Here is a 24,044-nt window from a genome sequence, read left to right as displayed (position 1 = left end):
GTTGTTGAGATATTTAGAAAAACATGAAAATTATATCTATATAAATTAATATCATAAAAACAACAGTTAATATGCAGTAGACAGAGATCAAATATTAATGCAGTTGAGTTTTCTATTGTGTAAGCTTGAAGATGAAATCTTTTTAAACCCTGTAAATAACATGGTTTTGGAATTATTGATGCAAATTTGGACAGGCAATGTTTGACACCTAGGGGCATCAGTAAGGGTTAACTGGAGATGCACCTGGAGGCATTACTTGGATGTAATGAGTTAAATGCTTTCCCTGCACTGCCTCTCAAATCTCATAAGCTTAGATGTGAAGTTGTTCAATCTCGCCGTTCATTCTTCACTGATGGGTTTGGAGCCGATCCTCGGCTCTGACACGGCCACCTGGCAAGCTCAAAGTTCTCCAGTAGCTCGAGACCCAACCCCTTATCCCACAATGCACTGCTGGAATTACCTCAGATCTAGTTTGCTGCGGCACTGATCTCTTGGTTTCCAGTGTTGCTCGAGACTATTATTGGGAGTTTTCAACTTTCAGCAAGTTTTATATTTCAATTTTATATCTTTTACTACTATATATATATATATATATATATATATATATATATATATATATATATTTATATAATAAAATCTAGTTAACAGTTGTTTTCCTGTGTTCTCCCCTTTCCACAGTAAAATCTTTGATTGCCTTCGGCCATTTGGCCTTGGGCCCTTTCCTACAGTTGTTAGTTAGTTACCCTTTTGGGATTTTTGATATTGGATTGCCTTAATCCTATTTATCTTTATATAGTTAAATAGTTGGTTACTAGTTGCCTTTGGGCTGTGTGTATTGTGTGAGTTAGTTAGATTTCCTCTTTAACTTTAAATATTTCATAGTTAAATAGTGTTTTCTTTACATTGCATTTTGTGAAATGTCTGAAGAGAAGGAAAAACATCCAAAGTCTGAGTTTAAAAAATGCCCAGACTGCGGACAGAAGATGTCCATCATGGATGCCCATGTGCAGTGTTTTTACTGTTTGGGTGAGGTGCACCTGCAAGAGTCGTGCAGTATCTGTCACTCCTTTTCCACTAGAGTGCTTGCAGAAAGGAAGATGAAGTTAATTGATAGGGGTATTATCAAACACCCTTTTTCAGAGGTATTGTCTGACCAGGATGGGGCCAGCAAATCATCCAAATCTTCCTCTGAATCCAGGACTAAGAAAGGAAAAAAGTCAGTGTTGTGACTTCGGAGCTGACAGTCTGTTCTTTTCAGAACCGGGACACTGCTCTGGAACCCGTTGCCAAAAAACCTCCATCTATACTGCTCCAGTCAGCTCCATCTGTTCACTTTTCTAGGTCTTCTGTCAGCCTGTCCGATCTGGATATGGACCGGCTGGTTCAGAAACTCTTAAAGGCACCAGGCCTAGCTAAATTGTTGTCGGCTCAGACCCAACCGTCAGAGCTGAAGACCATTACTCCTGAATTGTCTGCTCCTCCTCCAAGCCATACCTGACCTTTGGAGCCAGAGGAGGCCAACCTGATGATTGTAGACTCCTTGGAGCAGACACCTGCTCCAGTGTCATCGGCTCCTTCTGCTCGGATGTTCTCGGTGCTGACCGGGGACTGTAGGAGCTGACACTCTCTGGTCGAGTCTGGGAGGATAGTCGCACCGACTTGTCAGTGCAGACTCTTCCTCTCAGGTGAGCTCGGCTCCTACCTCAGGCTCGGAGCCCATGGCTTCGGTGCGGGAGGGGGTCACGGCTCCATCAGATCCGTCGACGACTCCTCATCCAAGCCGAGGTGCATTCAAAGCTATGAGGTGAGTGTTGTCTCCTTAGACTTCCTCATCTCAAGGTCTGGCCTCTTCTTCCCCTAAAGTGCCTGTGTCAGTTTCTGTTTCCTCCTGTCATCCCAAGTGTAGAGACCCAAAGCCTCAGGTAGCCCCACAGGGTGCTCCCTGCTCTTCTGAGACCTCTCTAGAAGTTCCCCCTGAAGATGTCCCCAGGAAGAGATTATGCAAGAGGAGGCATTTGGACTCCCCACAGGAGTCTCTCACATCAGACACTGACTTGGATGAATCAGAAGGGTCCCCTAGATCCCCCTCTGAGGACATCTCCTTTGCGGAGATTCTTGAAATTCTTAGGCAGAGGGGTGATTGGCAGTCCAAGAGCCCTACTGAGGATGAGTCTGTTCTCCTGAAGGCATTCGGGTCTCAACCTTCCACCTCTTGGGTATTTCCACCCTATGATGAGCTTTTGGATCTGGTCTTTTGTAGTGCATAGGAGTCACCAGAATATATGGGACCTGTTCCTAGGATGACTAAAGTCCTTTTTGACCAAGGGAGTCCCTGTTGATGCCATGGTGGTGGCAGCAGCCACCAAAAAGGAAATGTCTGAGACTTCCTCGTCTATCCATTCTCCTAATTGAGAATCTAGGTTCATGGATAGATATGGGAAATGCAATTTTAGTTCAGCCACCTTCTCACTCAGATCACAGAACTACTTGACACATTTTACTAGACTGCAGAGAGATGATCTTAAGGAATTGGGAGATGCTCTTCAGGGTGTTGTAGCTACGAGTGTATCTGACAAAGTTGCCACCCAGCTCGCTACCCTCAATTCGATAGTCAACTTGTCCATGCGTCTCTTATTTTGTGCAGCTGATGGTTCGATTAGAGCTGCAGGTACAGGAATTGCTTAGGCATGCCTGGATGCATTTCTGTTCCTTCGCGGAACCCTTCAAGTCCTCCTTTACGAATACCCCATTTGACAGCTCATCCTTGTTTGGGCCAAAGTTGAAGGAGACTTTGATCAGGTGTGAGCAAGAGGGAAAGACTCTGTCTGTCTGCTGTCGGAGTCGCCTTTCAAGACGCACGTGGAGAGCCCCCCTCCAGAGGCAGGGGGGGTTACAATGGAAGATGCCACCCTCACGACAGAGGGGGTCCGCAAACACCAGGGTGATAAATCACTTCTCTGGTCAGTCCTACCAGCGCTCCTGCAGGGAAACCCAGCTGTCTTACTCTGGAGGCAGTAGGGGGTCGCTTGTCATTGTACCCAGATGCCTGGCTAAATATAACAAATGACATTTGGGTACAAAGTATCATTTCCAGAGGGTATTTCATTCAACACCCAGCCCCTTCCCGTCAAAAAAATCCTGGATTTTCCACCCAGTCACATGGGACAAGCAGCAATAGAGGTACGCTGATTGCTTAAAAGAGTCATCCAGCCAGTCCCGGCAGAACAAACAGGATTCGGAACTTACTCAAGATTATTTTTGGTTCCAAAGAAAACAGGGGACTGAAGACCCATTTTGGATCTCAGCAGACTCGATTTGTGAGAAAAGAGAAGTTCCGAGTGGTCATGCTACAGTCCATACTCCCGTTTTTAGGGAAGGACAATTGGATGTTCTCAATCAATCTCAAGGATGCATACTACCACATAAAGATGGCCAGGTCATCCAGAGATGACCTGCGTTTCTGGCTGGGAGCCAATCATCATCAATTCCGAGCTCTGCCCTTGGTCTCCCTACAGCCCCAGAGTGTTCACCAAGTGCATGGCAGTAGTCACTGCTCACCTGAGCCAGCTAGGATTCCAGGTGTTTCCGTATTTGGATGATTGGCTCCTTACCTCCACTACCAGGCGTCAACTTCAAGCAAGAGAGGCTACTCTGACACTCTGCGATCAGCTAGGCATTGCAGTCAACTTTGAAATGTCTGCCTTGTTGCCATCACAACATATCATCATTTTTTATAGGGACAGAATTAGATGAATCAACCACCACTCTTCGTCTTCAACCAGAAAGGATTTGTATTCTTCACCAACACATCATGTCCTTGGTATCAAAGAACAGAGCACCAGCTGCAGAGGTATTGAAAGTACTAGGATTGATGGCAGCAGCAATCTTAGCAAACCTGTTAGCAAGGATGCATATGAGAATCCTTCAATGGCTTCTATTCACGCAATGGTCTTACCAAGAACTTCCAATGAGTCACATGATCCTGATAACGAATTCCTGCAAGAAGGATCTTGTGGTGGTTGACGTCTCCATGTCACAATAGGACGTCCCTTCATGCTATCCCTTCCAGTTGCCACTGTGACCACAGATGCTTCCCTGATTGGGGGGGAGGGGGGCTTTTTCAGGGAAAGACTGCCCAAGGCACATGGACCGATCAAGAATCACATCTGCATATCAATGTCCTGGAGATGAGAGCAGTACTTCTAGCGTTGCAATACTTTCAGGACTCTCTTTCTCTAGGGATAATTGCAATACAGACGGACAACATGTTAGTGGTCTGGTACCTGAACAAGCAAGGCGGGACCAAGTCTTGTCCCCTTTGCTGAGAAGCCCTCAGAGTATGGCAGCGGGAAGTGTCATCCCAGCGCTTTGTTAGCAATTTACATCCTGGGCAAATCCAATGTCATAGCAGACAGACTGAGCAGGGCAATTTTATTGCCCCACGAATGGTCCCTCAAACAAGAGATTGCGGACAGGATTTATAACAAATGGGGCCAGCCTTCCTGCAACCTGTTTGCCAGTCATATCAACAAAAAATGCAGAAGCTTTTTTGCCCTGATTCCCATGCCAGGTCACTCACCGAGGGATGCTCTTGTCCACGATTGGCCCCCGGGTCTCCTCTACGCATTTCCCCCAATTCCTCTGATACCCAGATTCTTACAGAAAGCAAAGTCACTGGGATGAACAATCATCCTTATAGCCCCTCATTGGCCTCAGCAGATTTGGTTTCCGTTTCTTTACCATCACATTCTGGAAGATCCATGGATCTTGGACCCGGTTCCAGACTTGTTGACACATCCGTCAGGGGATCTTCATCCATCATTGCAGACACTGAAGCTAACCGCTTGGCTGCTCCAATTCCCTGCATAGCCAGGCTTTATAATCTTTCCCTTGACACTAGTCAAATTTTGTTGGCTTCCCATAAACCTTCCACTAGAAAATTGTATCGTAGTAAGTGGAAGAGATTTTCCATTTGGGCTTCTTCCCATAACATTGACCCTTACCAAGTGCCATTGTCTTCTATTTTACAATTCTTGACAAATTTTCAACAAAGGAGCAGCGGCTGCTACGGTGCGAGTACAATTAGCTGCTATATCTAATTTCCATCTAGGAATTGATGGTTTGAATATTATGGCTCACCAATTGTCTAAGGCTTTTCTAAAAGGTTCTTTTCACATGAGGCCTCCAGTGAAGACACCTTACTCTCCTTGGAATTTAAATTTTATGTGATCTCGCATCATTCTTCCTCCTTTTGAGCCTGCATCATCTTGTGAACTAAAATTTCTATCGTGGAAAACTATCTTCCTAGTAGCCATCACTTCAGCCCGCAGAGTGTCAGAGCTCCAAGCCCTATCCATCAAGCCTCCTTATATCGTCTTTCATGCTGATAGAGTATCTCTCAGGACAAATCCATCCTTTTTGCCTAAAGTATGTTCTGAGATCAACATCAATCAAGTCATTGAGTTGCCCATTTTCTTCCCTAATCACACCAACAAATTGGAATATATGTTGCACAAACTCGATGTTCACAGACAACTTAGATTTTTATTTAGACAGAACAAAAGACATTAGGAAATCAGATCAGCTTTTTGTATCTTTTTTTCTGAGGCCAGGAGTTGCCAAAACAACCCTAAGTGGCTGTCGGATTGTATCACTTATATTCTTGTCATAACATGCCCTTGTCTAGTAAGGTGAAGGCTCATTCAACCAGAGCAGTTTCTACCTCTTCAGCCTTTCAAGCCAAATTACCTTTGGACAACATCTGTGCAGAAGCCACATGGTCTAAACCTCACACTTTTATAACTCATTACAAAGTGGATAAGGCCACCAGGGACAGGGCTTTATTTGGTTCTACGGTTCTGAAGAGTGTACTTCCATGAGCCACCTAAGATCAGGGTGCTAGGGACGCTACCCATCAGTGAAGAATGAACGGTGAGATTGAACAACTTCACATAAAGAAGTTATGCACTCATCATAACATTCCATGCGAGTTGTTCATCTCGCCTTCATTCTCACGTTCCTCCCTCCTTCCCCCTCCTGGCTGGCAGTTCCTCCCTCCTTCCCCCTCCTGGCTGGCAGTTGACCTGGAGGCTGTCTTCATGCTGGTTTTTCAATGTGTCTTCATTACTAGGCAGAATAATTATTGTACTTTTATATGGTATGCAGCAAACAAGATCTGAGGTAATTCCAGCAGTGCTTTGTGGGATAAGGGGTTAGGTCTTGAGCTACTGGAGAACTTTGAGCTTGCTAGTCGGCCGTGTCGGAGCCGAGGATCGGCTCCAAACCCATCACTGAAGAATGAAGGCGAGATGGAACAACTCAAATGGAACGTTATGGTGAGTGCATAACTTCTTTTTTTTTTTATGTATTTATCAGTATATTATTCTCCTGTTCTCAGCTATATGTGCAGTGTGCTTGTTGCCTGGACTACTGATTGGTTTTGTAGAGCTATATTAGTAAAGAGGTCTAATCTGGACAGAAGTAGGACACATGGCTGGCAATAATTTTCTCTCACTATTTTTAATTTCTCCAAGTCTTGTGGGTTTCTAATACCATGACTGGAATGGACCCCATTCCTAAGTTAAAGTACGATTTTAAAGTTCATGAAATTAGTATTGTTTCAATCTTTTATGTCTGCCAGAAGTGCTCTTCACAGCACCTGCAATGTGCCCAGTAATGACTCCTGCAATTTGTACAGGCTTACATGTATTGGTAATGTATCTAAATATGATTGGAGATTATTTTTTATGAGGCCCGTTGCTCCTGCTACTATTGGAACTGTCTGGCTATCTTTCTTCTCATTTCTGCCTAAAAATCCTAATATTTTATGACTTTGTCTCCCTGTATGCAAGACACTAGTCACTGGGTCTGGTGATTTTCAATGAGCAATGCTACTTTTGTCTTCTTTTCATGGACCACTTTATCCTGTTTTCTAGCATCTATCTTTTGAACTGTTGGTAATGGGTGATCCCACGTGATGTAGACTTCATTATTTTCTATGATGCTTCGTGGCTGATGTTTCCAGGGTTTTTCAGCCATTTCAATACCATAATGCTTACACAATCCCCACTGCAAGAGTCTTGCCACATTATTGTACCTTTCAGTATACACTCCTTCTGCCATTAGTATGTCACAACCAGCAACGAGCTGTGCAACTGTTCCCCATTCTGTTTTACAAAACCTACATTTGTCTGTTTCTCCCACATGTTCAATGGACATTGTAAACCAACGTGCAAGTAGCCCACTATCTTGGGCCACCAGTATTAACCTTTCATCTCTTGGTTTGAATTTGCGTCTCCTTAACTGTTCCTGCATTTGATCCTGATCAACATGAGGTTCTTCCAGAAGTTTAATGTAATTGCACCTATATGCATTTTTCACATTTCTTGTCTTCTCATTTGGCCCGTCACCTTGTATTATTTTGTTTTTTTGGCACATTCAGTTTCTGCCTGATTTTTATCTACTTCTGTTTGATTTCCATTCCTGCTTGGTGTCAATATGCTTCTGCTAGACTAAGCAGAGAAGTCATCTTAAATTTATTCTCCTCATGTTTTAAAACTTTCACTATGTTTGGGTCGTGTGAGGTCAGCAAATGTGTGCAGTCCCACAATTGCAGATCTATACATGTAATGAATTTCAGTTGGGCCCATTCCTCCTTTGGAACGAGGAATATATAATCTTGGTATGCACTGATTTTTATAAACCATTTGAGCATGAAGCATCCTTCTTGTTTTTCTGTCTTATCTATCCAACACATTTTAGGGACAATCACTCCAAAACTGTAATTTAGAACATAAAAAATAAATTGGTTTATGGCTTGAATTTTGTTCCTAGATGTCAGTGCTGTTTTTATGATTAATTTAAGTCTTCTAAAGAATTCCTTACTAAGTTTCATTCACATTTGTTCATGCTTTATTGTTGATCCTCAATTCCCAAATATTTATACACTCCCTCTTGCTCAAGTTCTTTTATATTGCATTCTTGTCCCAAACAGATGTTTTCTTGGTGCTACAGTTTTCCTGCTTTAAAAGTTGCATTTGTGCATTTATCAAGGCCAAATAACATTCTTGTATCATCTGAAAGTTTTGGCAATTTGCAGATGTGCTTTCAGTTCCTCATCTGATGAGCTATACAATTTTAAATTATCGACAGAGAAGATGACAAGTCTTTACACTGTGTTGTTTTCTGGGAGCCAAATTATAGCCAGGGCCTAAGCTGTTAAGTAGACAGCTTAATGGGTTAAGGGCAAGACAGAATAGCAGTGGTGACAATCCCCCTGGAATATCCGCCTTTGAATTTTTATCCCTGGGATAATAATTTTTCCTTTATCATGGCTTAATTGCAAAGTGGTCTACCACTGTTTCATGGTCACTGTAATGTAGTCTGAGTGTAGGGGGTATTTTATACATTTTAAGCATTCAGTATCCCACATTCATGGATAAAATCAAATGCTTTTTTGTAGTCAATCCATGCCATACTTAGATTCTTCCCCTTTTTACAGTTTTCCACTGTGCCTTTAACACAAATGATCCTTTGCTCCATATAACTCTTTTTATTGCTCTTTTGTTCTAGTGCCATAATTGAGTTTTTTTCTAAATGACTATAAACTCTGGCATCAATTCCTGTATATAGTTTATAAATCATCTCCTTTATGGTTCACATAGTTTCTAACCAGGTGGGTTTAGGTATTGGAGGTAGAGATTTGATTATAATAAAGGGTGAAACCTTTTGGAGACTTAGGAAGACAATGGTTCACTGTAGAAAGGATGGGTGCACTAAAGAGAATACTGGAATACCTGAGGGGATGTAATAACTTTTATTTAAACATAGGTTTTCCAAATAGTCAAATTTGTGTGCAGTGCATAGCAGTTGGCATGATGGTCTGAGCTCTAATAACCAAAGCTCAGCACTGAAGAAGGCCTTAATATTCAGAAAGCTATAGCAGTATAACAAAACTGAAATTCAGTACTTCATAGTTATCCGTTAGAACCTTAGACTGACAATTCTAACATTTTTTTCTCTTGTTTTCTTTCAATTGCTAAGCCACAGCTTATGCAGAGTACTAATAGCACAAAATGTCAATACATTTTTTACTTATTAAAAAAAGATGCACTTTCCTTTCTAGACACCAGGTGGATAAAGCATTGCATGCAATATTAGCAGCATTGCATGCAATATTAGCAACTTCTCTACAAAATGAAGGACTCCTGGTAGTCCAAAAGTAAACTGTCCAGCCATCACTGCAGTCTAACTTTATATACCTGCTCATAATCTAAGGTCTTTTAGTTTTTATCTGATCCATTCTCAAATGTGTATCATTCCAGCTAGCATACTTTGTCTTAAGTATGGGATGCCTTTTCAGCCTCCGTTTTAAATGGTTTCTGTTTTTTGAATGCAGTGTTTCCTCTCAAACAGATTTGACATCATTAGTCTGGTCCCTAATCCTGCCCATTATTTTCTTTCCGTTTCCCTTGTACAAACTATTCTATCCTTCTCTGGACTTGCTGACATTGTATTCTGTCATTTCCTTGCCTACTACAGTTAAAATATTTTCTTCACCTGCCACTGCTTTCAACTAATAGCCAGCTTTCTGACTTTCTGGGTATTACTCCACTTGTATTCCAGGCAGTAAAAAATGACAAGTATTCTTCTTTTCTGGATTCTTTCTGTCCATGTACAAGTCCGTATGATTTTAACTGTTTATTACTTATTGATATCATTATTGTTTTTTGAAATGTGTTGTGCTTTAATTCTTTCATAAGATGTCTACTGATCTGCTTTTAAATAAATTCCAAAGTTGTTTTTAAATGTTTGCGTATACGACCCTAGAGCTCATATTATCGGGCCCCCACTGTAAATAGCCTCTACTCATTCAGACTTCTAGTACTCGGCAGCAAAGTAATTGAAACTGGTTGCCCATGGATAACTATCCATATGAAATTCCTGGTAACTTCTGTGAATATTGACAGCTGAATTGGTACACCTGTTTGACAATTTACAGTAACTTCAGGATACTTTGTGCCATGATGCTTATTGTTAAGGAATGGTATTTGCTCTTATAAAACCTTTACAGCCCCATAAATGTGCTCTGTATGTGGTCTCTGCCATTATCTTTTATACAGGAGCAGGAATGGACAGTCTTAAGAATGCATTTTCTGCTACTGGAACAGTGTTCCCTTGCAGCACTTGTATCCAAGTTTGGGAGGATTTGGTACAGTCCTAGGCTTCTGGGCTTATATCTTATGCAGATTTTTTTTCCTTCTGTTCCCAGTCTGAGCGTTATATGAACTGCACATGCTGCTATCATGTTTTCCTTCTAATTCGTCATAACTTTCCCCCTTTTCTTTACATCTCTAGATGACCATGTAGAAAGTAATCTGCAGTGTTGCCATTAGCTACTTTACAATGCTAGCCTTAGTTGTCATCTTTCTAGTCTTAGTTGTGGCTTGGACTTTGGTTTCTTGAAGATGGTTCGGGATGGTTCCAAATAGTTGTCTATTAAGGTAAATGCTTTTTCCAAAGGGATTTATATAGAACTATTCACATTACCAAAATGTGGCCTGTGCTGATTTTTCAGCTTGGATGTTCATCATCTTTAGTTCTGTAAGAAACCTGCTTGTATAAGTTATGATCTTGTTTGTGTTTTGCATTTTACTTTGTGCAATCGTAATCCAAGCAAATAGCATCAGTTGAGTGTCCTCACACATTCAGAATTAATATCTTGATGTGATTTCTGGGGTAGTGAGACAAATTTGATATATTTGTAACTAAACTGTCAAGTCAGATTCATTTTTTAACACCTTTATTGAATTATGACATGGGCAACCATACACTTTATATAAGAGAAAGAAACAATGTTAACATGTTCAGTTACAAGCCTTGTACATCACATATATTTTTATAGAATTATTAATCCAGCATTACATAAATTCATCAATTCCTGACCTCACTTAAACATCACTCCTCCAGCAAAACATTAGTCTGTGTGTATTTCCCCCCACATTTTCATTTTTTTCTGTTTGCTCCTACCCTTTTGTAAAGATCACATTTCCAGTTATTTTATCTCCATTACATTATTCACTATTTCAAATACAGTTGGCTTAGAATTTTATTTTAATTTTCTAGTGATTGCTTCTTGGCAGCCACCAAGATTAAAGTCAACAAGGCTGCTGTACTAGGTCTAGGCAATTCAGATATTGTATACCAGCTCAAAAAAATAATTTCCTTAGTTGCACCCATTTGCTCACCCAATATTTCAGACAGAGTACTTTGTGGGGAATTTCTAAAGTCTGCCAATTCATTCTACTCCCAGAATATATGTTCCCAGTTACCTCTTTATTTCCCATAACACCTCCAACATTTGCCAGCAACAGAAAATTATTTGCAGTCTGCCTGGGGTATAAAAACACATATGCAAATATTTTCAAGTAAAAATCCTAAATTTTCTAGAATTTGTTGCATATTTGAGAGCCATGCATATGTCCTCCCATTGTTTCCTTGTGAATTGCTTATCCAATCTCTCTTCCTAATTTTTTCTAACCACCTCGGATTCCTGTAGTTATAGTGCAATATTTTTAATGCCCTACTAGTTATCCCTTTTTTGCAGCAGCTTTTTTCTAGATTAAACTAAAAACTCTGCCAAGCAGGTCTTTCACTTAAGGTTCTCCTATCCCTTTCTCTTTATCTATACTCTGATATCAATCCCCAATAAGGAAAGCAGTCTCTAGCCTGTAGTCCAAATGTCTTTGTGACCTCTTCCCATTCTTTTACCTTTCCTCATCTAGTAAATTGCTCCCAATACCTTGGTTCCTTTTCCATTTTCAGTAAATTCTAGTCCCCTTTTGCCTTTTCCTGTACCCCTAATTGCAGTCATCTATATCATCCATATTGGCAGATTCTCCTTTCTCCATTCTTGTGTTGCCTTAGTTTCTAGAATAGAACAGTTAATGTCCTTGGTGAATAATATGTAAATTCTCCACATTCCTATTAATGAATTCATGCTTTCCATACATAATCTTTTCCTATATTTCTTCAGAAATCTACCCACTTTTGTTATATGTTCTCTTCTGGGTCCTCAGATGCACCCTCACTGTTATAAGTCAAGTTCCAGTCCCCATCTAGAAGTAATATTCCCTGCTGAAAGTGGATTATAATAGCAGTTTTAGGTGCAACATAAATACATGCCAGTGTAGTCCTCCTCCCTTGCCAGTAGCCTCTTATTACTACATGTGTATCATACTCTTACAATTAGTATAATTATTCCCCTTTTCCTTTGTCCCTGATATTCTGCTGTATATCTATCCTGAAATCCTTTCTTTATCAAATTCACATGCTCACTTCTTTCCAAAACCATCTCCTGTAGCATTGCTATTTGCACTCTACATTCCTTAATATAATTCAGTACTCTTATAGGTTTTTAATAGGTTAGCTGCCTTGTGGGCCATTTTAAGCCTAGCCGGTTTCCCTTTTTGTGCTCAGAATAACCCATCTCATTTGGTTCTAGATTGGCCTTGCACATTCCATGGTCAATGATTATATATTGCCCATAATGAGAATAACTGGTATCATACCATAGATAATTTGAGGGAGCCTATGCATGGAATAAAGCATTTAGGAGTTGCCTCAGACTATTAGAAGTACAGCTAATGGCACTAGTTATTTATATTGGACAAACCTTCCTGCAGGATGGCTGTCATTTGGGGATTCAGTGATTGCTTCTAGCTTAAGGTCATCTGCAGACTTGCTCATTCAGAGCCCTTTGTTATTGGCGTTTACTTGAGAAAAGTAAATGCCAAACAGGAGAGGTCCCAGCAGAGAACCCAGGGGGGATTCCAGTGGTAAATGGCCTCTTTGTGGAGGTAACTTCCCCTGTTTTGATTATCTGTGTCTTATCTGTGAGATGGTCAGAAATCCAGTGGGTGACATGGGGTTTATTTCCAGTTTTAGCTTTTGCCAGCCCAGGATGAGGTATGGGGTGTGTACCATTCTGCCTTCATTCATTGTTTTGGTGACCTTTTCAAAACTATCAACAAGGCTGAGTAAGCATGACCTGCCCTTGATTAATCAAAACTGAGGTGGGTTCAGTGTTTTTGAAGGTTCCCATGTCCTGATTAATTCCATGATATGTCTTTCCAGGTCTTTGCATATGAGGTTGGTCAGACTTATGGAAGCTGTAATTGCATTGGTCTGTGGAAGGTCCTCCTTGGTGCAGGGAGAATGACTGTAGAAGTTTTCCATTCACTTGGTACAAAACTTGTATGGAGGCTGAGATTGAACAGTGTTAGAGGTGTGGCTAAAATGTGCTTTATACTATTTAATATGCATCCCGGGATATTGTCAGGACCCACTGATGCAGTATTTGTAGCTTTTGATAGCACTTTTAGGATTTGGTCTTATACAATAACTGGAGGTAAGACAGGTTCAGGTACATCTTCAGGGACAGATGAACGGGAGAGAGGGGTAAAGTTAGAGCTAAATTTATTGGCCAGTAGGTTCACTATATTATCAGCCTCAGTGTAGGTAACATTGTTCACAATCAGTTCAGTTCATTGCTGCATTGTGCTTTTTAGATTACAAACATGACAATCCCAAGGCATTTTAAGTTTTTGGTTTTGGTAGCTATTTTAGCCTCAAACTTGGTGTTGGTGGATTTTGTTAACCCCTTGAGCTGTTTTTCAGTGACAAGAGTGCTAACATTCTGGGAATTACTCTTACTTTTGGTAAGAATTCTTTTCCTTTTATTATAAAGCTTGCTAATATTTTGATTTCACCATGTGGGTTTGTTTCTGGCAAGTAAATTAAAAAAAAGTAATGAAATTATATTAAAACTCTTACCTTTTTGTCTATACCTGTGAGGCCATTCACATTCCAAAGTAATTGGAGCAGCTATTATGCTAAAAAGTTATTATTTTTACCTATTATATGACTGCTTTTATAAATATGTATTTTAAGGTTTTGTTACATACACCCACTAATGTTTGGCAGGTTGATCCTTTATCGAGTTTCTTGTCATCATCTTAATTTAAACCCATGTCACATTTTACAAGTTTTTTTGTTTTGTTTTATTGAAAACCCTTAAACACAAAAACAAATACAGCCCCATAACACACCCATAATGTATTTACTTAAATGCTCAAAATTATATACATCTTCAAATAATGAAGTTTAACCCTCCTGATAGGAACAATTGTCCCGATTTTTAAATCTGCACCCACATGCATTAACTAACCTAAATTTCTTCTTTGCTGCCATACAGACAATGTACTAGGCAGTAACTAAATTTTATTAAGCACCAGAAATTCTGCCTGTTTTCAGTTTCTTTTTTTTTTTTTTTTTTTTACACTGAGAGCTGAAATTAAGCTATTGATTAGTGTGCAGCCATCTTGGAAGGCTAACAAATCAGATTAAATTTTAAGCTGTTTTGTTCAAGCACTGGGGCTGTTGTCCTCTTATCATAGCTAGGTTGAGGCAAGACAGATGACTGCACCAGGACCAAAGTGTTTGGGGTATGATAAACTAATCCTAATCTCGCTTTAATGTAATACTTGCTTTTAAAAGCTGGCATTGTTATTACGGTCATATCTGAGCATTGTAGCATTCAGAGTGTAACAAAGCAGTTATTACAGTTTAGACCACATTGTAGCAAGCAGTCTGTTGCAGTTTTTGCTTTTTTGCAGCTCCGGTTTTAGTATCTAACCTGGACTGTCCTGTCAGTGTTTTAATCTTTATTTTGAAAAGTCCCATTTTAGTATTTACACTCCTCTTTTTCTCAGTTTTCACTCTGCTTTGATACCAATTTATACATTTTGCAAAGTGGTTTTGAATTCTTAGTTCATGGATGCTTTACCTTACCTGAGCACAACATTTCTATGTGGATAGTTAACAGCAGCAATTTCTGTTTGACACCTTATTTTTTATGCATTTACTGCTTCTACTCTTATTCTACAGTATCCATTTTTTGTACCTTTTTATGTTTTTCATTGTCCTAAAGCTAGTATTCTCAAATGTTTTTGCTTGATCTTCTAAAATTTTTTTTGCTCTTCTTTAGACTAGGAAGTCATTGTCTAATGTCATAATCCCATTTAGACTTCAACAATTGGATACTACATGTGTTGATTTATGAATCATTATCTCAAATTACTGTTTTTTCTTTTTTCTTTTTGTCAGACTACAGCCTTTCTAAACTTAAACACGGTTATGTTTGCTGGAAGTGCCTTGTTACTTGTCTTACTGAAGTATCCTCAGTTTACGGCACTTAATGCACTTTCTCCAGCCATGTGGAGAGACTTTTGTCACCAGTAATTTCCCACATTTTCTGAATTTAACCCATTCTGATCCAAGTAGTAAGTCTGAATGAAAAGGCTGAAGACTTGAAATTCTTTTACGATTCTACCCTTCTTGATCTGTTTTTAATGCTCTTAATCAGATTGTGTACTGCTTCTGCCTCTGTTCACTGACTTGCTACTTATAATGGCCATTGGCACTTATTTATCTGGTGTTGTTGATCCCTGCAGTTTGTCATCTTCTCAGGTAACTTGTGGAGCAGCTTTCTAAGAATACATCCTTCTGCTTTAAAATAATATGAAACCTCATTCAATCTAAATGCATTTTCTGACTAACAATATCTTAAGTGTATACTCTCTAAGGGTTTTTATTCTTTTGTCAGGTATTTTCTGTCAGAATTATCTGAAATGCAGATTAAACTGGTCTCTGTCACCCTCTACAGTAAAAGTACAGCAGGCAGTTTCAATTTGTTTTGACAGTACTTTTAAAAAGACATCAGAGGCAGCAGCTGAAGTTGCAGAAGAAAATGTTTAATTATTGCAAATAAAGTAAGACCATAATAAGCTTCAAAAGTGCTTTGTTTCTTCAAAAATTGCCCACACCCTGACCACTGACTGTCCAGAAGTAGTGTGCAGAGCTCTATTAGCAATCTGCTGTCACGTTTCACCAAAAGCATCTGTAATCTAATCTGATTTTGTAAATGAACTTTGAACCAAGTGCTGCTGATCTGAATGAATCACTTTGATGCAGGCCTGGACAAGCTTACCAATGTACCAGTAAAGAAGGTAAAGCCCAAGTCAGTGTCTGACCTGGGGATGAAATTTTGCAGACAACAGTAGGTGAACTACCAAATCTATCAGTCTTAAGTGCCTCCTTTGCAGCTAGTGTTCTAATTTTCAAAGATGTCCACAGTAGTGGCTACTAATTTTGTGTTGCTGTTTCCTGTAATTAAATGTTATATCACACTGACCATGACTCTTGGTGCATGGTAAAACCCAGCAAGATGGATGAGGTGATATCTATATTGTAATACAGACTAGTAGTATTAACAATTCCCCTAAACATTCTGGGCTTTGCAAAGTTTTTGTTTTGATCTGGAAGATGACATTCCAACTATAAACAATTTTAAAGGTATTCAAAGTCTTAAGCCAGGAAAATGGGGATTGTGAATGACTACCATTGTATAGTCAAAAAAGCGCATCAGGGTATCGCAGCTTCCTTCCAAGCATGAAGAAGCATGATCCAAAGTTGGTTGCTTGTGATTGCTAATAGGGAATAAAGAAAGTGCATCCATTTGTACAGGCCACCACTAAACTCATTTCATTAACTAATTTCATTATTGCAGCAATTGAACTACTCCTATAATGCCATATTAGTGGGTGGTCTAAACAAATGGGTATGTCTCTTTTGACTGTATTGTGTCAACATATGCAAGTGAAAAGTAAGGGTGGTCAAATATGTCACTAAAGGTGCAACAGCAGGGCCAACTATGAAACATATTGACTTCAGAAGAGTGGTGTAAAATTATGAATGGAAATAAAACTGCAAAGTGGCCCTCAAGCATTAACTTTCTAGGATAAATGTTACCTATTCAAATCCAAAAAAGGTAATTGAGCATTTGCTTAAGAAGGCAAATGGAGCTATTTGCCCCACAGACTTGACCAGGGGTCAGAGGCATTTGTATAATATGGGCAGCTTTGAAGAAATAAGATGTTGACCAATTACTTGTCATACCGCCTACCACATGGCATTCATTATTTAGTTTTTATAGAATTTTTCTTGCAAAACTATTAAACAAGCCTCATTTATTTCAAAACTGAATCTGTTGCTTGGCAACTGCTGCTGCACAGAGGGAGCATCACTATGTGGCACTGACAAAGGTCAGGTGATTAGGAGTTTGGGCCAGGTATGTGCAGCTACTCCGCATTAAACCTAGATCAGTGAAAGTCTCTAATAGTTCTCTGTACAATGTTTTTGGGTTTTGTGATGTTTAAATGTCAGAGTGAATGGCCTTCTTATCCCACTGTAGGTTCTACAAGTGCACCTCCAGGGATTTCTCTCTCCATGTACCACTAGGTAGAATTTTATTTCTGCGTAATATTAAAAACCCGAAGAAGTTCAATGTAGCTTTAAAGTTCTGATCCAAATGTGAAATCTCCTAGTAGATCTGTATATTTTTTGTTGAACTCCTTTGGCAGATTGACTGATATCTCCTAAAATACTGAACAAGTGAGGATTTTGTTTTAAGGTTATAAGATCCTGTGTTTAGCAGACTGTGCCATATATCTGATTCTCCTAAGAACTGTGGCATTTGCATGTAAACTGTTCATATTTCTATTCTGTAACAGGGATATAGCTGAAATGGTCACTTTTCAGTATCCTAATTTTGCTAAATGCTTCATTGGGACACTGAAGAAAGTGCTGGCCACTTACTGATGCTGTTTATCATAGCAACATCACAACCCCTACCCAATCCACATCCTAATGAGGTATCAAACAGTAGAATGATTGATGTCTCAGGAAGCCTTTGCTTCCTCCTCCTGCTTCCCTCTCTTCATGCTAAGAGTTATGAGTAGTGTTTCATCTTGGCTTACACCCTGACCAGCTGTTTTTTAGTCATATAGCTGACAATTCCATATGATTTCAGGAAAATATGAAGCTTGCCTGTTGGTCATTCTTCCAGTTCACATCTGCTCAGTTTATCCTACATATTAAAATGTGATCCAACATTTCTCCCCTCTGTTTGCAAGCAAAGTCCCTGCAAGTTCCTGTAAATAGGCTGAACTCCTTTCACATTTTCCATTGCATTTATACTTGATTTCTTCTATTCTATACTACCCATGGATTCTTACCCAGTTTGTCATTACAGGAAAAAAAAATCTCCAAATTGCCGTTGTAAAAACACACAAAGATTAGAATTGGTAGAGTTAGTCTTGCCACAATTAGAAGTGCCCTGTCTTGACTTGTTAAAACACTTTATAGGCTAACAACATCATAGCCTTTTGGTACATCTAGGAGAAGAAACTGGACAATCTTCACAAATTAGAACTTAAAACAAGGGCTTGGGGTCTTCAGAGCTTGAGTAGGAACAAAGGTGGTAAGAATGAAACTCTATACCTCAGAATACAGACGGCAGCTCATTAGCAGCTCACAACCTTAATCCTCTGTGCTAGCTCCCAGACTTCCATATATTGATTCCTGCTGTATTTCCACAAACTTTATCCCACATTGCATTTTATACCTTGTAGTCCCCACTACCACATTTCAAACTAATCCCCTTCTTTTTCAGTTGTCATCCTACTAAAACCTGAAATTCCTTATACCTTTCCATCAACAGTGGATTGACTAAAATTTAAAAAAAAAAAAATCACAAACTCTCTTCCCTCAACTGAGAACCTTACCAAAATCCTGTCTCCTTTCCCACCAGCTCTAATGGCTAAAAGCCCAAACTACAATCCAGGTGCCCCATGTTTGTATAACCAAGCAAGTGCCTATTGGAGCTGGCATGGGGAAGGGAAGCACTGGCATTGGGAAGGGAGATATGACATGGCTTTGCTGGCTCACTTCTCATTTAGGGATATGGTTGGTTTACATGTCTAGGTACTCATTCCTGTGGTAAAATCCATGCTGGAGGTCCTAGATGATGCAAAAATGCTGTTGACAAGGGTGGCAGGACAGCCTTGAGGGGTTGCATCATCTGTAAAACCAAGTAACCTGCTTATGCCAGCTTGGCCTTTGCTTGATGAACCTTGGGGCGACAGGGGACATTCCTAGTGGGGATGGGGACTCCTGAAGCAGAATAATTCAAACCACTCTAGACATCTGCTTTAATAATGGCCCTCTTGGCTGATCCTTGCCCTCTGGTGATGGAATGAATGCGCTAATTGGATGGAAGAGGACTGGTGACTGGCAGGGAGCACACGCCACCTTTCCACATGCCCTAGTGTTTCCTCAACACCTTGCTTACTAATATCATTCTCTTCCCACACACACACCGTCTAACCAGAACATCATGCCCTTACCCCTGATTTCTTTGACTCCTTCACAGACCATTTGGTCTCCTGTTGCACACTTTTTCACCATACCTAATAATTTAGCCCCCTTAATATGGTTATTAACCCTTCTACTACTTTCCACATGATCCACAAAGATACCACATTTCTGGAGCTATTCCTTTTTGCTGTCCCAGGTAATCTGGAATTGAGGCCTTTCTGGGATGCAAGTAGAACTTAGAGCAAAGGAACATACGGGTTAGTAAGAGTATCTTCCAGTAGTACTCTGTTTACTGCAGTCGTTTTGTGCTTTGCTCAAACTGAAATGAGGAATAACTACAGCTCTCTGCACCAAAATGTAGTCCGTACAATGTACAAATAGCAATAGTTCATCCTCTGAGCCAGAACCACTGTAGAGCCACAAAGGTTCCCTCCAGTGTAACATAAAACAAATAATGCAGTACAGAATTACCAGGGAAACACAAAAAGGCAGTTTATAACACAGAATTAGAAGTGTAATGCAAAACCAATGTAGCTAATGACCCAGCAGAGAAAATGTTTGTCAAAAAATGGCAACACATTTAAAATTCAGGTGTAGTTCTGAGAGACTAGGTCTGCTGTTAAACTTTCAGTTGATTTGGAATAAGCAGAACCAGAACCAGAATGTGAATGAGACAGAACAATTTATCTGCCTGGCAGCATAATCCATTTCCTAAAATATTTTGATGCTGACATTTTGTTTTTTTAACTTCCATGCTCTGAAACTCCTTGCTTTCTGAAATACCCACACCTTTAGTAATCTCCTCACTTTCAAAGCCTTAGCTAGACATCCATCTGTTAAAACGGGCCACTGCAAAGATCCTTGCTCTGTTCAGTCTTTTGCCTATTCTCCCCTAACAATTTACTTCCTTCGGTTAGTGAAACTTGTATTTCTAAACATTTACCCCACACTCCTCTGTAGTATATCTAGTCTACTGAATATTAACTGAATGCTCTGTAAACATTTCTATTCGTATCTCTCAACCTTTTACTTCCAGAATTAGGGACAAAGTAAAACTAATTGGAGAAACGCCCCCAAATTATGAACACTTATTCTCGGATATTAGGAAGTACAGGCCAAAATATTGAGCCAAACTTAGATAACAACAGATAATTCTTTTCACAGTAGTATCAATGACTAGCATTTTATGCTTAAATATTTAGTATGTTGCATATTCTATACCAGATCAGTATATTAGTTCATAAGTTCTTCTGTACATATGTCACTATTGTTTTATAATCTGTATTCTGTGATATGTATAATAGCATTTTTTACATCTGTTTATTACCTTTTTTATTCTGATTGTATACTATGCAACTTCTGAGTTTACTCTTGAGTGCTTCTCTGAAAATGGGCAGTGCATAGGTGGAGTTCTGGTTACCAAAAATCAGAAACAAATGGCCAACCAAGATCCCAGTCACTCGAGCAGAAATAAAAGATGAATCTAATAGCACGTATGCAGCAACCTTGTTTATTACAGATGATGAACACACAGAGCTCCAGAAAGGGAAAACAGGTTTAGCGCTTTCATCTGCCAACAGCAGACTTCTTCAGAACCACCTGATACCACTTAATTGATTCATTAAAAAGCCTTTTTGGTGCCAAAAAGCTACCCAGTACAAGCTAAAAAGTATTTGCTAAAAAGTATTTTAAAAGTTATGGTAAAAATACCAGCTAATGTTTAAAATAAATAAAAAACATACATATAACAATACATATCCAAATAAACCAATAATAACAAAATATAAATTACATATATAAAGGTATATCGAATGAATAATGTATAAATGTACATTTAAATCTATTTACATGTGAAGTAAAATAGTACCATAAACCATAACCACACCTTAACCACGTTCTAAAAGTAGAAATGGTTTAATACTGATACTGTCATTGAGCCCTGGCCAGGTAGTAGCATCACAAAGTATCTGCCACTTACTTTCCAAACAAGACAAACCAACCTTCCAATTACCTCCATATGCAACTGTCAATAGAATCAATAATAGTAAATTTAAAAGATTTAAAAATTTAGTTAAATAAATTTAGTTAAGGAAATTTTAAATGGACATTGGGATCTGATCACCTTTTCTGATAGTATAGGCATGTTTTTGGGTGACCATCCCACTTGTGTGTATAAAACTTCGGACAATTTAAAAAGAATTATAGAAGGTGCCAAGAAAAAGGATAAAATGAAGAATAATAAGGATTATACTAGTAAATGTGGCACCTGCAGTCAGTGCCAATATGTCAATGAAAACAAGACCACTAGACTTCAGAATGTGAACAGAACAGTTTGTCACAGTAGAAAAGGAAACTGCAATAGTAAGAGAGTTGTTTACTTAGCTACCTGTTCTTACTGTCAGGCTTTTTACATCGGCAAGACAGAGAGAAAGCTTAAAACCCGTATATATGAGCATGTATACAAGATTAAGAAAGTGGATATGAAAAATGCACTTAGTAAACATGTTAGTGATAAGGGTCAAGAACACTCTTTAAAATTTACTATTATTGATTCTATTGACACAGTTGCATATGGAGGTAATTGGAAGGTTGGTTTGTCTTGTTTGGAAAGTAAATGGCAGATACTTTGTGATGCTACTACCTGGCCAGGGTTCAATGTTAGTATCAGTATTAAACCATTTCTACTTTTAGAACGTGGTTAAGGTGTGGTTATGGTTTATGGTACTATTTTACTTTTTACTTCATATGTAAATAGATTTAAATGTACATTTATACGTTATTCATTCGATATACCTTTATATATGTAATTTATATTTTGTTATTATTGGTTTATTTGGATATGTATTGTTATATGTATGTTTTTTATTTATTTTAAACATTAGCTGGTATTTTTACCATAACTTTTAAAATACTTTTTAGCTTGTACTGGGTAGCTTTTTGGCGCCAAAAAGGCTTTTTAATGAATCAATTAAGTGGTATTAGGTGGTTCTGAAGAAGTCTGGTGTTGGCAGATGAAAGCGCTAAACTTGAGTTCTGGTTACCAGACATTCTAAATAGTGCAAACAAGTTTCTTCTGAGTCAGAGTCTAAATTTGTCCTTGGTCCTCGTATAATGTATGATTCTGAATTTGTCCTTGGTCCTCGTATAATGTATTATTTTGTTTGTTTTTTACAGGGTAAAAATAAGAAGAAACAATCTGATGTTGAAGAGCCTCTTAAATCAGGTACAGTTTTCTTTACTTATTTTTGCCAGTGGTCAGAATGATGTTTAAATTTGTATGTTATGTTCCTCAATAAATTTAAAAGAATGAAATGTGTGCATTGGGTGAAGGGGATGCATAGTTCATGTAACAATGTGCTTAAAGGAACTGTGCAACATAAGCCTTCAAACTCGGGAAGAAGATGCTGAAGGTTTTGTAACTGGGTATTGGCAAGCAGTTCATATTACATGTTCAAAGTATTCACTGTCTATTTGACTTTAAATGTTTCATTCTGTGACTATAGTAGGCCCATTACTAGAATTATTTCCATCTTCCCCTGCATTAGTAATCTGTAGGAAGCATTGAAGAGCCCAGCATGGGGCAGCTTATGGCAAGATCTGAAATGGGAAACTACTATCCTCGAGTGAAAAGAGCCAAGAAGAAATGAGCTTTCAGTTTCCACACAGCTGAAATAAACCATAATACCAGCTTTTTAGCTAGTTTACACAAAATTATACAGTAAAATAAGTTGACAGTTGGCCATACGAGTAAAGTCTCAGGAACCATCACAAATACTGATGGGGAAAAATAGATGTAATTGTGCACACAAAGGTAAGAAGTGAAGAGATCAAGGCTATAGATAACTAGGCAAGAGTGAATAAAACAGCAGGGAAACACAAAATCCAATCATAAAGTAGGCAGAAAGAGCAGTTGGAGGGGAGTAAGAAGGAACAGTAACAGCATGGGATGGGACCAAGTATCAGGCAAGCTTGCCTAGAAGAAATGGAATGAGTTCTAGTGGCTGGGGACCTTCTTAATAGGGGACACTAGGTTGGAAAGAAAAGGGGGGATAGAAGTAGAAATGGATCTATGCCTACACCTCTCAAAGTTGCAATGACCACATTGTTTAAAAGAGAGAAAAGATTTCTTCCTATAGTGGTCTATGTAGGAATGGATGTGGTGCAGGAATCAATACAACAGGCAGTAGTGAAGGCCAAAGAGGTCATAAGCTTTTACAGGAGCTTGAGGGCATACAGTAGTGCTGCAGTCTAACTGTACGAATAGCACTGCAGTCTGAGTAATTACTGAAATGAAACAAAAAACAAAATCGAAAAAACACCAGGCAAAGAGTTTAGTAAAACACAAATATGAAAATGCTAAGTGTTTGAGACAAGCTCTTTATCAATGCTTTAAAAACAACCATTCTCATCCATTTTAAATGTTCTTTCACTAATTATCAATAATTTAAAATCAATTAAGATTAATAGCTAGCTCATTAAGAATCATAAAGTGTACACTGGCACCTGTTTAATCATTTTAAAATAGCCCAGAATAAACATTCAAAGTGTCATAACAACTTTTCCAAAAAACTAAAATTCGTACATATTTATGTTTTACTTTCAGTGCAGGTTTAATAGTATGTTGGCTATTGGGACCTGGTGGAACATCTACCCTAAAATAATTTATCCAGTTATACTCCAGTGCTTCAGTTTTTATTACTAAGTTACCTTCCCTTGGATCTAAAAATACCCTCTGGAGTACTTTGAACTTAAACCTATGTTGGCGTCCT

The 24,044-nt window shown here is 38.9% G+C and overlaps 1 protein-coding gene across 1 annotated transcript in view; it reads left to right on the top strand.

The window, feature by feature from the left end:
* Positions 1-24,044, top strand: part of LOC122808489 (transmembrane protease serine 4-like) — a 412,097-nt gene that overhangs the window by 215,601 nt on the left and 172,452 nt on the right. Inside the window, exon 2 of the mRNA XM_044079445.1 lies at positions 22,450-22,498. Within this exon, the coding sequence (XP_043935380.1) occupies positions 22,450-22,498 (49 nt within the window). The remainder of the gene's footprint in view (positions 1-22,449; positions 22,499-24,044) is intronic.

The sequence above is a fragment of the Protopterus annectens genome, chromosome 8.part0 (genome assembly GCF_019279795.1).
Source record: "Protopterus annectens isolate FY-2018-M chromosome 8.part0, PAN1.0, whole genome shotgun sequence".
Taxonomy (NCBI): domain Eukaryota; kingdom Metazoa; phylum Chordata; order Ceratodontiformes; family Protopteridae; genus Protopterus; species Protopterus annectens.
Note: the sequence above shows the minus strand (reverse complement) of the source record. Positions and strands in the feature narration are given on the sequence as shown.